At 37.3% G+C, this 15,112-nt stretch overlaps 1 protein-coding gene across 2 annotated transcripts in view; it reads right to left on the minus strand.

Moving 5' to 3' along the window:
* lrba (LPS responsive beige-like anchor protein) overlaps positions 1-15,112 on the minus strand; it is a 430,270-nt gene that overhangs the window by 22,075 nt on the left and 393,083 nt on the right. For both annotated transcript variants that reach the window (XM_007904022.2, XM_007904021.2), the window contains one exon: positions 4,713-4,880. In XM_007904022.2, the coding sequence (XP_007902213.1) occupies positions 4,713-4,880 (168 nt within the window). The remainder of the gene's footprint in view (positions 1-4,712; positions 4,881-15,112) is intronic.

Below are 15,112 nucleotides of genomic sequence, written 5' to 3' on the forward strand. Positions count from 1 at the left end.
TCTTCACCACATCAGACTCCAATACAACCAGAAAACTCAATTCTGTTTTACATGTTCTGCTATTTTTCATGTGGAGCGTGCTTCAGTAGCCATTACTAACAGTTTTGATGTTAAGGTCACAGAAGTAGGTTTGAAGCTGTCAGTCCAGAGGTCACGTGAAAGGAAAGCAGGGAAATGTCTGTGACAAAAGTACTCAGATGACAGGAATTGAGTGCATTATATAGGAAGCGTTTGTAGTGTTTGACCAGAATAGTCATCAGTTTTTATCTAATATGTCACAACAGACGTAGGTTTACTTCTGAAATGATTTTTAGTAAAAGTGTTCTACAATGTAATAAAACACAAACATGACAAAAATTCCAACCTTTGGAAACTTTAATATTAAACTAGTTTCCCACCATTTAGCCTATGAGGAAGTAAATACGCCAACACTATAATTACTGCTATTTTGTGTATACTATAGAACGTATAAGATCATAGAATCAAAGCTACCTGTTTTTCTATCCCACTGCCCTACCTTATCCCCATACCCTTTCCAGCCTCTGTCTTTCATATACCCATCGACTTCCCTCTTGAAACCCCAATTTACTCTACCTCTATCACAGTACTTCGTAAGGTATTCCACATCCTAACAACTCTCCTTTTGTTGTTCTCATGGCTATCTTATATCTATGTCTCCTAGACACTGGCTCCCCTACTAGCTTTTCCCTCTTCACCCTGTCAAAACCCTTCATCATGTTGTACACCTTTATCAGCCCCCACTCAATCTTTTCTTCTCCCAAAAAAACTCCAATCTCTCCTCATAACTGTAGCCCACCCGTTCCCTTGTATCATTCTTGTAAATCTCTTCTGCACCCTTCCAAGGTTGCAACATCATTCCTGAAGTGAGGTGCCCAAAACTGAACACAGTACAGGGTACTGAGATGATTTTTGTACACATGCAATTGAGTGCACGGACAGAGATTTTTTTAAAATTAATTGATCTGTAAGCTTCAAATAATCCAAAACTGCAACCTGTGGTCTAACCTACACCACACTCAAAGCATCGTTGATATCACTTCATAGAGGGAATGACGTCATTGGCACTTCCTGCACATAGTTCGTAGGCACAGCGTATAATTAATTGGCTTTAGCGGCACTTCCTGTGCATAATATGCAGGCAAAATGATGCAACCCGGAAAACTGATATTCGGCCATTACTTTTGAGTCTCGCTTTTAGCACAACTGCTGAGACATTGAACACAGCTGACCATGCTATAACAAAGGTTTCCTGTATAAACTGGGCATAAATATTTGTACATTTCTGTCGTCTTCCATAAATATTAATGCAACTAAAAACCCAGTAAACCCAGTTGCTTTAGGACCTGAAGGATTGGAAAGTTAACAGAGCTGTATTCTACATTCTACTCCTACTAGACTTCCACTGCAGTAGATGCCAGTGAAATGTTAAACAATTTTAAGATCTCACATTTTATGAGCCTGACGTGTTTTAAATTCCAAAGTAAATGCCATTTCCTCCTCCTTGAATGAAAATAGTGTTTTTGTGTCATGCAGCTGAAGAAAGCTTCCAGATCCAAGGACAAATGTCAAAATGAAATCAAAACAAAAATATTTCCACCCCATATAAAAAAAACTATAATTACAAACCATTTTAAATGATGGGACTTTAACACTGCATTAAAATGTTAAAGCTGCTGAAGTGTCAGAGTACATCTGGAACATCTTCTGAAGTGGAATGAATAAGTATTAAAAGTGTGTTGCGTCTTTGCATTCAAACCCCACAAGCATTAAATATCTATTCTGAAGTAAAATAACGGAAACTATAATGAATGGGTTATAGGATATGATGTTATAACTCTCAAAAATATGAAAGCTGATTTCTCTGAATCTACATTTCCTTCACTTGTTACTTCACACAATCTCGCTGTATCAGAGCACGCCTCTTTCTCGCTGTCTATTTACACGGCACTGCTAGACAACGATGTAAACATCCCTGTACTTGATAAATGGATATTTCTGAATACCCACAGCCTTCCTTCCCCAATTTACATGTGTTGTAGTTTTTTTGCTAAATATTTAGACACTTCTGCAAATACCTCAACATTATGTGTTTACATGGGAAATGGCACATAATCATTGTCACTGTGCTACATATTGTTTGCAAAGGCTGTCCAAATCCAGAGAACCTGTATTCACTGCCAGTTTAAAAAATGAACAACTCGCGCCCGTTTGCCAACCAGTTTTCAAATGGCAAAATCTTTGCGTTTCTGACATGATTAATGGTCAGACACAGAATTAAAAGGGTAGAATTGGAATAGCAGTTGAAAAATATTAGTGAGTGCAATTTGTTCCTAAATCAGGGATCATCCCAAAATGTGTTACATTTTGCAGGAAGACTTTTCAAAAATGGATAAGTAAACAGGAATAAGTGTCACATTCCAGCCTGCAGTGAATACAAGTTCTCCATACTTCCGACATATTTTTCAGCCAGCATGCTTCACCTCTGCCAAGCACATGAGATAGAGACACAATATATTTTTACATACTAACAAATTATTCACTCCATCTCAGGATTAAAAAAAAATCACGAATACTTCAATGTAGAGTGTATGATACACACAAAGTCAGATAAATCGCTGTCAGGCAATGTCATGGAAATAGTCCTTCTGGATACAGGAACCACTAACAGAACATACATCAATTTGTCTCTAACAGAAAAGTGATACAAGCCATTCTCTTACAGCATGTTCCTTGCGAGAACATGCTTTTGTAAGGCTTCTAGAAAATAACTTCTGGCAAGAGGCTAGTATTTAATAATATTACAAGTTCTGTTTTCTTGTCAAAGTAAATAATCTCAATCAAACATTTTCTGCTAAAAAATTTGCTAAAATAGTGCGAAACTTAAGATCGCCAAAGACGAACGGAAAAAGTTAATTCCAAATAAAAAGGCAATACAACTGCGGGGAGGGAAGAGGAAAGAACATGATGTGTGATATTAAACATTTTTCCCACGATAAGTGAACCTTGAACTTTGAGTGCTAACTAGTGAATTCAATATATTGAAGATACAGTAAATGTTAAATCTTTTCAACAAGAATGTAAAGCACCCTGAAATATGAAATACCAGGTAAAATTAGGAAGCAAGATGTTTATTCGTTTACCTTGAGTTATTGTCATGGAGTGAAGCAATCAGCATACTGGTCTTTTATACCACCAAAAAGGTCACACACTGTCATTTTAAAAGGGCTGACTCCTGGGTCTTGATCCCGCAGTTCTACAGTACTATGTTTCGCCACCAGAGGCCGTTCTTGAACTACTTAAATAGTAAAACGCCCTCCGGAGACAGAAACCTAGAATTTTAGTTTATGGTATTTTAGTTGGTATTTTAGTTTATTCCACAGGTCCAACTGGAACACTGATATTTGCAGTGAACCTGGGTCTAATCACACATTCACTCATCATGTCTTAAAGTACTAGCTATTTAAGCTTTTCATGCAATTTTGTAAAAGCACCAATTAAGGACATGACTGAGGTTATTTCAGTTGTATATTTTTTCGACAGAAATTTTAAGCTAGCTCTAGATTTCACTAAAATCTTTATCATGCTATAATTTTTGACGTTATATATTTTGACATATATATTGCTACATCTTTTGCCTTCTGTCTTTGTTTTATTTTCTAAATGATCGTTTGATGTCTGGCTGCTGGAACAATACTCCTCCCCACACCCAGGAAAGTAGAAATTCTTCTCTGATGCAATCAATTGGCTACCACGTTTCACCCATAAATGTACAGTCAATTCACTTTACAGTATATTCTGTGAAGTGCTTTGAGAAGTCTAGAAGATGTGAAAGGCGCTATATCAAAATGCAAGGATTATTATTTTTATTTATTATAATTTTCAGAGTTGGAATTAAACTCTTTTTGGTTACCAGAGATACTCCCATTATGAATATTGTGTTTTAAACTTGTAAGCTCACATTACACTAAGAATCTTCCATGCAGCCTCACATCAGGACTTTGAATTCACAGTCCAGGCTGACTCAGCAGTAAAGTGTTAGGTTTGCATTATATTTGTCAGAGGTGCCATCTTTCAGATGAGACATTAAACCAAGACCGAAATACTGCAGATGCTAGAAATCTGAAACAAAAACAGAAGTCACTGAGACTTCTGCTCTGACGAAGGGTCGTGGACCTGAAATGTTGACTCACTTTCCTTTCTCGCTAGATGCTGCCTGACCTGTTGAGTTTCCCATTAAACCAAGATCCCGTCCGTCGATTCAGGTGGATTTTAGAAGATCCTATTGCACTATTTGCAAAGAGAAGGGAGTTTCTCTCTGTGTCCTTCCCAAATATCCTCCAGAAAACATTAGTCATTCACTTTACAGCTGTTTATGGGACATTGTTGCGTGTAAATTAATTGCTGCAATCACCTACAAATTAGTCACTGCAGTTTGCAGCAAAATCCTATAAAGCACTTTGAGATGACATCCTCATGTGAAATATCAAATGCAATGGTTATTTTATTATTGCCAGGTGTATATCCAGAGCTCAGGTTCCTTGCAAGCATTTGGTCATTTGGATAATTATATTTAAATAATTACATTTGAATAAGTATATTTGAAATTTGAGCAAATTAAGGGTTTGAAAGTGAGAGACCATTTCATAAAAATATGAAAGAAAGCTCTTTTTGAAGCCTTTTTCTCTACTTACTGTTGGTATTCTCTCCGATACTGTGGTTCTTCCCATTCCAGTACCAAAGCAGGAGAGTTGCATCCCGTGAGCCAGAGAGGACATAACAGTCACCTCCAATGTAGGATTCAGATCTCGCTAAACAGGTCACAACATCCCAGTGTCCAAAAACCACTTGAGTGAGTTTTCCTTTGTGGAGAAAAAAAGAAAAATATTCATTATGAACACAATCTTCATTTGTAACACTTCAGCTGTTGGATTCACAAAGATGTATGTATTGGCTTTTTTTAATTTATTTTTATTCATCTTAAGCAACATTCTTATATCAAATTGTAATACTTCAGCAACTACAGCAAACCTTTCAGTCTCACAAACAAAATAAAATAAGCCAATACATAGCATAATATAAATTATCTAACAGTTTTCATTAGATACTTGGAAGATTCAGGAAATGTATTCTAATTAAGAGTCACACTTGAAATGTTAACCTATTTTCTCTTTCAAATGCAGCAACATCTATTTGAAGGAGAGAGTTCCATTTGGACACAAAAAATGTCTGAATGCTCACAAGATTACACTAATCTGTGTTTTTTTTACTGCCAGGGGCTCCAATGCAATTTGTAGTGCCTGAGCCCCATTTGTCCTGCATCTCTGCAGAGAATCCCTGCCAGAATTCCTGTCAAACACACAGTACAAACACAGTGTTAATACAATGGAAGAAAGACTGCACAGCCACATTTTAGGTGGAAATACACTTCTTCTAATCATGTTGAAGGAAAGACCACCATATGGAATTGTGGCATGATGTGAAAGTGGCAGCAATGCTCTGGCTTCATTCCAGAGGAATCTTGGTTGCCCTTAAGGTTTTGCATGCAATCAAACAAAATTATTAAATTTAATAAAATGACCTTTTCTCTCTTAGAACCTCCAATGTCTCAAATCAGCTCTAGTAAGGACAGGTGGGATGATCCACTCCCAGGCCTATGTCAATTCTGCTCCAGATCTGGGTGCTTGGATGTGCTCAGTGTAAGCTGTTATTTGTGTGGGGAAGAGTTCAGCCTTTGTTCTCTAATTCACCATAGTGACAGCTGAATCAGGAGCTCACCATGTACAGTAAAACCATACACTGCAGGACATCAGAGCTTCTGAGACAAGTGACAAATTAAAAGCTTACGTGTTAGTATGTTTGCAGTCACAGATATTTAAATACAAGTACATTCACTATTGAATCGACTTTCATTTATTCTACTGGCCAGCAGTCTGATGAAAGGGGCAAATGCAACTTCAAGTTCAGGTGCAGTGAATAGCCCACTTGGCCCAATGCTTCTTGTCTGTCTAACATAGATCGGAACAAATTCAGAGAAGGTGCAGCTTTTAGGTTGTGCTCCTGACCCAAAAATGTCAAAATGCTTCAGGAAGTAAAACTGATTGAGCTAGACTGTTTCTTGTAGCTAAACTGGAATGAATGCTTTTGAAATATTTAATTTAAAGGATTCAGTCAATCCAGAGAGAGATGAAACACGGTTATTGCTGCGGGCAATGGTTTCCATTGATTTGAAAGTCACGTTTAAATTGCTCATTAGAGGTTAAACACAGGAAGATTAGTGCTTAGATTTGTGCTGAACGTGGGCAATTGTATTCTAACAGGACTGTTATTCTATTTGGCTCTCCACTAAGAAAATTATTTTATCAGATTCTAATATTCTGCAGGAGATGATTGAACCGGAATGAAGGATTTTGTCCAAAGTTCACAATTAATCTGTAAACCGAGAGGTCGAATAAAGAGCTTGAATGACAAAACTGCTGCTTTTCTGGCGCTTACCAAAAAANGCACCTCACCATATAAAGTTTGCGTTCAGCACTGTACAATTTACAAGGATTCTGGGAATCTACTACTAAATAAATGCAAGTTGTTGCGTTATTCCCAGATCTCGACTCTGATGAGACCTTCAGTCTCCTGAGTCAGTGTGACACATAGGGGATTCCCTGAAAAAAACATCCTGAGGTGCTTGTTACTCCAGAAAACCAGCAAGTTTTCCTGGTCACTTTTTCAACCCCCAAACTGTTCACTTTACCCATTCTGATCAGGTGTCCAGTGAGTACCTAACCCTACTGGAGTCCTATATAGTAATGAGAATATTAAAACAACAACTTGCATTGACATAGCACCCTTCACGCAGGTTAGTATCTCAGAGTGCTCAGAACATTTCCCCATTGCCTGAAAGAGCGGTGGAAGCCGATTTGATAACAACTTTTAAGAGAGAAGTAGATAATTATTTATGGAGGAAAAGTTTGCAGGGCTATGGGGAGAGAGCAGGGGAGTGGGAATGATTTGGACAGCTTATTTAAAAGAGCCGGCACAGACACGCTGAGCTGAATGGCCTCCTTCTGTGCTGTATAATTCTATGATTCTATGTTTGTTCACAAGCCACAATATGGGTCACTTCATGCAAATTTGTATTTAATTGTATTCCAGATCACATGAAATCCCCCGAACCAATGAACTACATCTCTCTTGCTAGCCTGTTTAGGGTACTTTCTCATTCCTAACTGTACAGATATTGATATTTCATGTCTATCATTCAGAAAGCATTTTTTTCCATGGTTCTCTTCCCAGCTGTCATGCTCTCAGTAATTGACAATTGTTATTACTTGCTGCTGGGTAACCTACAGCCAGATTGCTAAACGAATAGTAGCTGAGTGGTTTAAATGAAATTGCAGATCAGTCTGAGATTTGGATTCACAGTCAGTGTTAAATACATCAAACAAACCAGTTACAAATGCAGTAAATTAATATTATTAGTGATGAAAGTCGGGACAGTACCTTAATACTTTCAGCTGTTAAAAGGTATAACCTCTCTCTCCCTCCTCTCACTCAAACACTTTTTTGACCAGTGACTGACTATAGTACACTTTGTAAACACAAACTGGGCATATCTTAGCAGTAAGATGCACAGTACAAACTGTTCTTTGCAAAATGTCACTTTGAAACCCTGTCTTTGGAAACAAAATGTATTTCAAAGGATTAGTGCATTGTGGGGTTCAGTTTCCATTTTGTCAAGCAATGATGCTTGTCATTACATTTCATATCAGTAATTCACTATGAAATATTTGGTAATGTGTTTTTTCAACCTTCTTCCTTAATAAAAGAGTTCATTTTTCTTGGATACAGTTTCAAGGTTGCCACCAGCCATTTGATACCAAAGTGGCCATTGTTTAGGTGTCAATTTAGATAGTGAGGGTCTGCAGGATATTCAACAATCCAAGACAACTAAAGGTAAGCGCTTCATCCTGGTTTCATTGAAAGTGGCCAGGAGTGAAAACACTGGCTGATTTTTTCCCTGCTCCCTAGACCAGAGGCATTCAAAACAATTGCAACTGTTGTCCTTGCTGAAGTCAGCTAACAATACATATATTCAAACATATAATTTTCCGCATGGCTTTGTTTTACAGCAGGAAGTAGCTTTACCCACCATCTCTCGAAGGAGGCCTCATATTTAATCACTATTTAATAAATGTGCAATTTGATACAGAAATGTTCAATAAAGTTAATAAAACGCAGATTGTGTCCAGGATTTCTAGAATCCATTAATGAATTCATGAACTCTTTTGAAAACTATACATTAAACATAGGAAATGTCAAACTAAACACTGGAAACCCCATTAAGTTGCAATACATTCACCCAATACCGAGCATGCAAGTAGAAGAAAATCTCAATAATGTTTGTAATGTGTTCCTATATTTAGTGTTTTCTGAATTAAATCAATAACTGGTTACAGTTATTATTCTGTATGTTCAAATGGTTAATTTTCTAATTGTAATTTCATGTTTTAAGCTATTTCCAATTTAAAAATCTAGGATTATTACTCGGGAGGGCAATAAAGCCCCATATTAAATGGAGCTTTTCCCATTTGACTGAGAAGAATTACATGTACCAGAACAAGCTGAAATGGGAGAACCAACATAAAAGATCTCAAGAATGACTATTGTGCTAACCACGTGATATGTGTATAGGACACAGTAGTGAGGAATGAGCTGTCATCTTGAATTTAGGCAAGTTTCTGGACTGGGGATGCATTAATGAGACCATACACTTAATAGGTCAAACTGAAACAAAAATGCTTAATTAGAAGGAAGTGAGATTGCTTTTTTATGATTGAAAATATCACAGCTCACATTGCTGTGAAAAACATGTATGACTCACATTGGGTAGTTAAATGTCAAACATTCTTTCACACTTGTGCATAATGTAATGTTTGTTAATCCAGAACCCAGTTTCAGATTCACTAGTTCCTTTACTTAAACCTTACAAGTCCCCTCTCTTCCACAATCTGCCCAGAATCCTTTTATACTTGATTGCTTCTCATTGTCAATTGCCAATTAAGTAATTAAAACAATATGCAACATCTTCTTACTTTTAGTTTCTCTTCTTTTATTCCAATCTTGTTCTATCAATCTTTGTGGTCTTTTTATTCCTCTTCCGCATCTGGTTGTTCTTACCATTTCTGTCACTCCTTGATCTTCCTTCTGTATTTTCCTTTGTTTGATCTCCCATGATGTTCATCTATATACCTTTCCTTTTTTTAAATCTTTTACCCAATGTGATCTGGGGTATTCTTATCTTTCCCCCAAATTTTCCCTTTCATCTATCCTTCCGTTTTTAAGTTTTTCCTCCAAAACCATAAGGCTTCTCCTTTTTGGAAAGTTTGTTCCTTCTGTGGCTCTTGCCCTTGTTTCTTCCAATTTCTTTTTCTCTGTATCTGTGGTCTCAATTTTGCTTCCTTCCGTATTAACCCATCCCTTAATCTTCTGAATATCAACATCTGTGCTGGTAACTGTTCCTGGTCATCTATCGGCGTATTTCTGTAGGCTAGTAATGCCAAATGTTTATCTTCCTTTGATTCCTCTGCTTTCTTCCACATTTTTTTTATTGTCTGTATTGTTCTTTCCATCATCCCATTGCTTTGTGGATATCCTGGTGACGATGTTCTGTGGTCTATGGCCCACTGTTTTGTGAATTTTTTATATTCAGCACTCGCAAATTGTGGCTCATTGTCACTTATTAATTCCTTTGGTATTCCACGTCTGGCTAATATTTCTTGTCTATTACTGCTTCTGCAGTTGTATCATTTAATTCTGCATATTCACTATTCCTCGAGGTATAGTCTACCATCAATAAATAATCTTTCCTATTATAACAGAACAAATCTGTTCCTATTTTTGTCCATGCTGTGTTTGGTCTCTGATGCCCCATTATAGGTTCATACCTTTCTCTGTTTTTATGTCTCGTGCATGTCTCACACTTTTCTATGTAGTCCTCCATTTGTTTACTTATTCCCGGCCAAAATACTACTTCCCTTGCTCTTCTCTTCACTTTTTCTATTCCCATCGCCCTTCATGTAAGCTTCTCAACATTTTTTTTCTTAACTCTCTTGGAATTATTGTCCTATGCCCTCTATATATTATTCCTTTTTGCTGATATATTTAATTTCTATATTCCCAATATGGTCGTACCTCCTCTGATGCATCTTTTCTATTTTCTGGCCCACCTTTGCTCAATATCATTTGAATTTCCTTACTTTATATTTTTTGTTTACTTCTATTATTTCATTCTCAAGTCTTGTTGCTTTTGTGATCTCCCATACCTGGAACTCCATTTCCTTTTCTAATTGTTTATCCTCCTTGTTCCCATTTTGACATGTGGCCCTACTTAGTGTATCTGCCACATATAAGGTATTTCCTGTCTTATATCTAAACACTAAATTGTACCTTTGTAGCCATACACTCATTCTCTGTCACCTAGGCAGTGTTTCGTTGAATCCCTTCCAAAAAATTGCGTCTAATTGTTTGTGATCATTTTCTTTTTGTTACTTTTTTTCCAAATACATATTGTTTAAATCTCTCGCATCCAAATACGACTGCTAAACACTACTTCTCTATCTGTGCATATTTTTTTTCTGTCTCTGATATTGCTCTCCAATGCGTATGCTAGAGTTTTTTCTTCTAGAGTTAGTGTCGCTCCTAACCTTGGTTTACTTGCGTCTACAGATATTTTAACTGCTGCATGTACATCATAAAATTTAAACACTGGAGCTTTTGTTGTAGCCTCTTTTATTTGCTGAAATGCTTTTTTCTATTCTTTTTCCCACATGAACACTCTTTTTTCTTTTATAAACTCCCTTATTGGCTCCATTTTTTAAAATCTATCGGTGCAGGTATTTTTGTTTTGCTGATCAATATTTAACCCTTCTTGTCTTAAGTATTTTACTTCTGTTACTCCTATCCTGCATTTTTCTTTGTTTAGCTTTATATTTTATTCCAAACTTTTTTTTAACACCTTCTCCAACCTTTCATCGTATTCTTTCTGTGTTTAAACATATATCAAAATGTCGTCCATATAATTGATCGCCCCTGGTATTTCTTCCAATCTTTGTGACAATTTTTTCTGAAACACCTCTTGTGCTGACTTGAGGCCAAAAGGCATTCTTTGAAGCAATACCTCCCATACGGTGTCATAAACGTTGTTAAATACATACTATCCTTTGACAATTTGGCTTCCCAATACCCTGAGCAATCTAATATCGAGAAGTGACTAGCTCCATGTAGTAAAGCATCCACATCTTCTAAATTGGGAATTGCATAATGTTCCCTTTTTACCCCTTTTTAACTGCTGTGGATTTAAACATACCCTTAGTGATTTGTCTGGTTTCGCTATGATTACCACTGCACTCACCCACTCAGTGGGTGTGTCCACTTTTTTATTATTTGGTCCCTTTCCATTTAGTCTTAATTTTTCTTTCAGTCTTTTTTTCATTGCCTCTGGTACTCTCTTTAATGACTGAATTACTGGTGGTGCTGTCTCTTCTAACCTTATTGTGTAGTCTCTTTTCATTAATCCTGTTTCTGAACACTTGTTTATATTTTCCTACAATTTCTTCAGTTTCCCTTGGTTCACTTTCCTTTGTTTTCCACATTCCCAATTCTTTTTAACATTCCTATTTTTATAATAATAATAATCCTTGCATTTGATACAGCGCTTTTCACGTCGGGAGGACGTCCCAAAGCGCTTCACAGAACACACTGTAAAGTGAATTGACTGTATATTTCTGGGCGAACGCGGCAGCCAATTGCGCACAGCAATGTCCCACAAACAGTCGTAGATTGAAAATGACCAATTTATTATTGTTTTTGGTTTTGGAGGGATTATTATTAGGCTCTGTGTGGAGTAAGGAAACTTGCCCAAGGTTTCGCCCTGACCTGCCTTGGATTGATCTCAGGTCTCTCACTTGCAAAGCGAGTGCTCTCACCACTGAGCTACAGGACTCCACATTATATCTTCCAGTCCTAATAAAGTATCAACTTTTAATTTTACAATGTAGAATTTTATTCTATATTGTCTCCCTTTGCAGTTCACTTCTATCTCTACTCTGCCACTGCTTCAATTTTTGCTCTGTTATATGCCATTAGTTTACCTATCCCTTTTCCCATTTTTTCCTTATTTGGTTCTCACAATTTTATATATTCTTCCCATGCCATTACACTGGCCTGTGCTCCTGCATCTAATTTGCACTGAATGACTTTCTCTTTTTTTACACCGTAAATATACCATCCACTCATCTTTTTCTTTTGTGTGTGCTCTCTTTATGAGTTCCACTGCTTCAATGTTTCTTTATGAGTTCCACTCCTCTTCTTATTCACTTTCTCTGGCTTCTACATCTGAGCTGTCTGTCTCTTTTCATATTCCCTTGATTTAATTTGCCTAATTCTTGAACTCTCTTCTTTGTTTGACTTTTCTCTTGTGCTTTATATCTGCTATATCTCTCTACATTTTCTTGTTGTCTATTACTGCATAATCTTGCATAATTCCTATGTTTTGCATTGATAGTATTCTTTTCCTTCTGTGGGACATCTCCTCATAGGAGGTTCTAATCTGCATTTGCCACATTAGTCCATTGCATTTGGCCTCCCACGTGGCCTGTATGTTCTCTGCACTCCATATTTTTCATCTGTATCATTCCAACTTTGTCTGTTGGTTAGTTCATCTATTTCCCTCTCTGTTTCTCTCTTCGCTTCTCTCATATTTATTTTTGTCACTTCTTCAATCCTTATTATCTCCATTGCCGATTCCAACGTCAGATCCCGTTTTTTCAAAAGCTTTGCTCTTAATCTACTATCTTTTTATGCCAACTGCAATCTGGTCCGTATCATTTCCTCTCTTAATGTTCCGTAATTGCAATTGCTACTTAGGGATCCCAGTACCGCACAGTACTGATTGAATGATTCTGTGGGTCCCTGCTTTCTTGTTCCAAACTTAAATCAGTCAATTATTTTTTCTACAGCATCTTTCCATCATAACATTCATCATCTCATTCACTGGCATGTCCACCCTTTTTCTAGGGTTGTAAAATATTCCCTTGCTTCCTCACCTGCTACATTCGAAAAAATTGCAGACTGCTGTTCCTGCAGCAGTTTCATTATGTTGTTTGCTGCTTATCCAAAAATGTTTAACGTCTCTTTCAAACCGTTACCAATTGTGCCTTAAACTTCCAACCAATTTCAGTGACCTTGGAATCTGCACATACCTTGGTACAGCATTCAATTCTGTTTCTCTCAGTATTTTGCTTTTCATTCCATATTCAATCTGGTAGTCTGTTTCACTCCAGGTTCCGTTTTTCCTTCTGACACAATGTAATGTTTGTTGATCCAGAACACAGTTTTGTTTCACTAGTGCTTTTATTTAAATCTTACACTTACACTCTCTTCCACAATCTGCCCAGTCACTTTCCCAAAATCCTTTTATACTTGCTTGCTTTTCATTGTCACTGCCCAATTGCCAATTAAGTCATATGCAACACATAAGTCATACTCTTGTTTGCAGGCATAAAACACTATGCAAAGGTGCCAGGAGCCTAACAGTTTCAGTTCCAAACATAGGAATATTGCTTCAAAGACAGACATGACTAGAAAATATTGATTTTGTTACTGTTTCTATATTTTTTTGGCACGATTTTATATTTTATATTCACCTGCAGAGCATCCTGCAGTAAAGTATTACCAGGCTTTCCTCTGCCAAAGCTGCTTCTGTGCTGACCATTAAGATGTTTGTGTGCTGGTGCGGGTGACTGGCTTTCTGCAGTCAGCCACCTGGCCTCCATTTGGTGCTTCTCCCTGTTCTCACAGCTGAGATCTGGAACTCGCCATGTGGAGAATCAAACCATTCATCCACCTGCTACCCTACTCTGGTTATGGCACTTTGATGCACTGCTCTCCTTTTCCACAGATCATTTAGCGATGGCGTGTCACAAATGAAGCTGAATGCCATTGAGCCTTTTTCAGAGCTTTGGCAAGTTACTAACAAAAGCTGTGCTTCTCTAATAGGAGTGATGTTTCTTAAGGAATTTAAGGAAATTCCCATTTGACCAGGTATGAGAATGGTCTTTGCAGAAGACTTTTCACACATGTGTTTGCTTAAATGCCACATATGATTTGTATAACCAAAAAATTCCAGTCTGGAACAACGTTAAAAACTTTGAAACAACAATGAAGACTTTTATACTAAGGTACCAGAGCTTGACTAATTTGCCTCCCTTTGCTAAATTAGTCTAACATCACTGAATGCAATGGTACTGGTAGAATCAGTTCTTGATAGACTCAAAATTTATTGGGCACCACGTTAAAACCTCGGCAATATAACAGGCAAAATGATTAAGTGCCACAAAACAGACAAATAATAGTCACTTATTGATGATATAGTGTATTTATCTAGGATACTGTAGTCAGTAGCATGTGTTTGAAGTTCCACAACAGCACTTCTCTGTTATATGTTGCTCTTTGAAGTTTTTAGCATTGGTGAAAGACAGCTACTGAGCAGTCAGCCTGTTCTTCATCGTTGTTGCAGAATTTCATAAAGAGCATGTGAAACGTAGCTGTACAGAACCCAGAGATTAACTTGCCATTGTGCAACAATCCATACATGCACATTTACCTGACTGGCAAAAAGCCAACATGACTGTATACAAGCAGACTGAGCTTAGATGGGATCCAGGCCTGGCTCATTTCCAATGGGACATGGAGGAATTGGTTTTATTTCAGATATTTTCAATCATCATTTCTCATTGCCTTAGTTACACAGATTTATCCTTCCTTGATTGTTTAAATTTACCTATACTATGTGCATCATTCCTCGCCAGACATTTTAAAATTGGATCCACTACCCTCTGAAGTTAGATTTGGTTCTTATTGTGCTCCTCTTTGATGTAATGCAGGGAACTCCAGCTTTTGCTCCTAAACTGGGGCCAGTCCACAATGGAGGAATTTATGAGGATGGCCAATTGTAGATCAGAGTCCATCATGTCCAGTGATGAACAGCTATGAGCAGAATACAAAAGAGGCATTTCAATATTCTGTTCACACGGAGCAC

This window comes from Callorhinchus milii, unplaced genomic scaffold (assembly GCF_018977255.1).
Source record: "Callorhinchus milii isolate IMCB2004 unplaced genomic scaffold, IMCB_Cmil_1.0 Scaffold1, whole genome shotgun sequence".
Classification (NCBI taxonomy): domain Eukaryota; kingdom Metazoa; phylum Chordata; class Chondrichthyes; order Chimaeriformes; family Callorhinchidae; genus Callorhinchus; species Callorhinchus milii.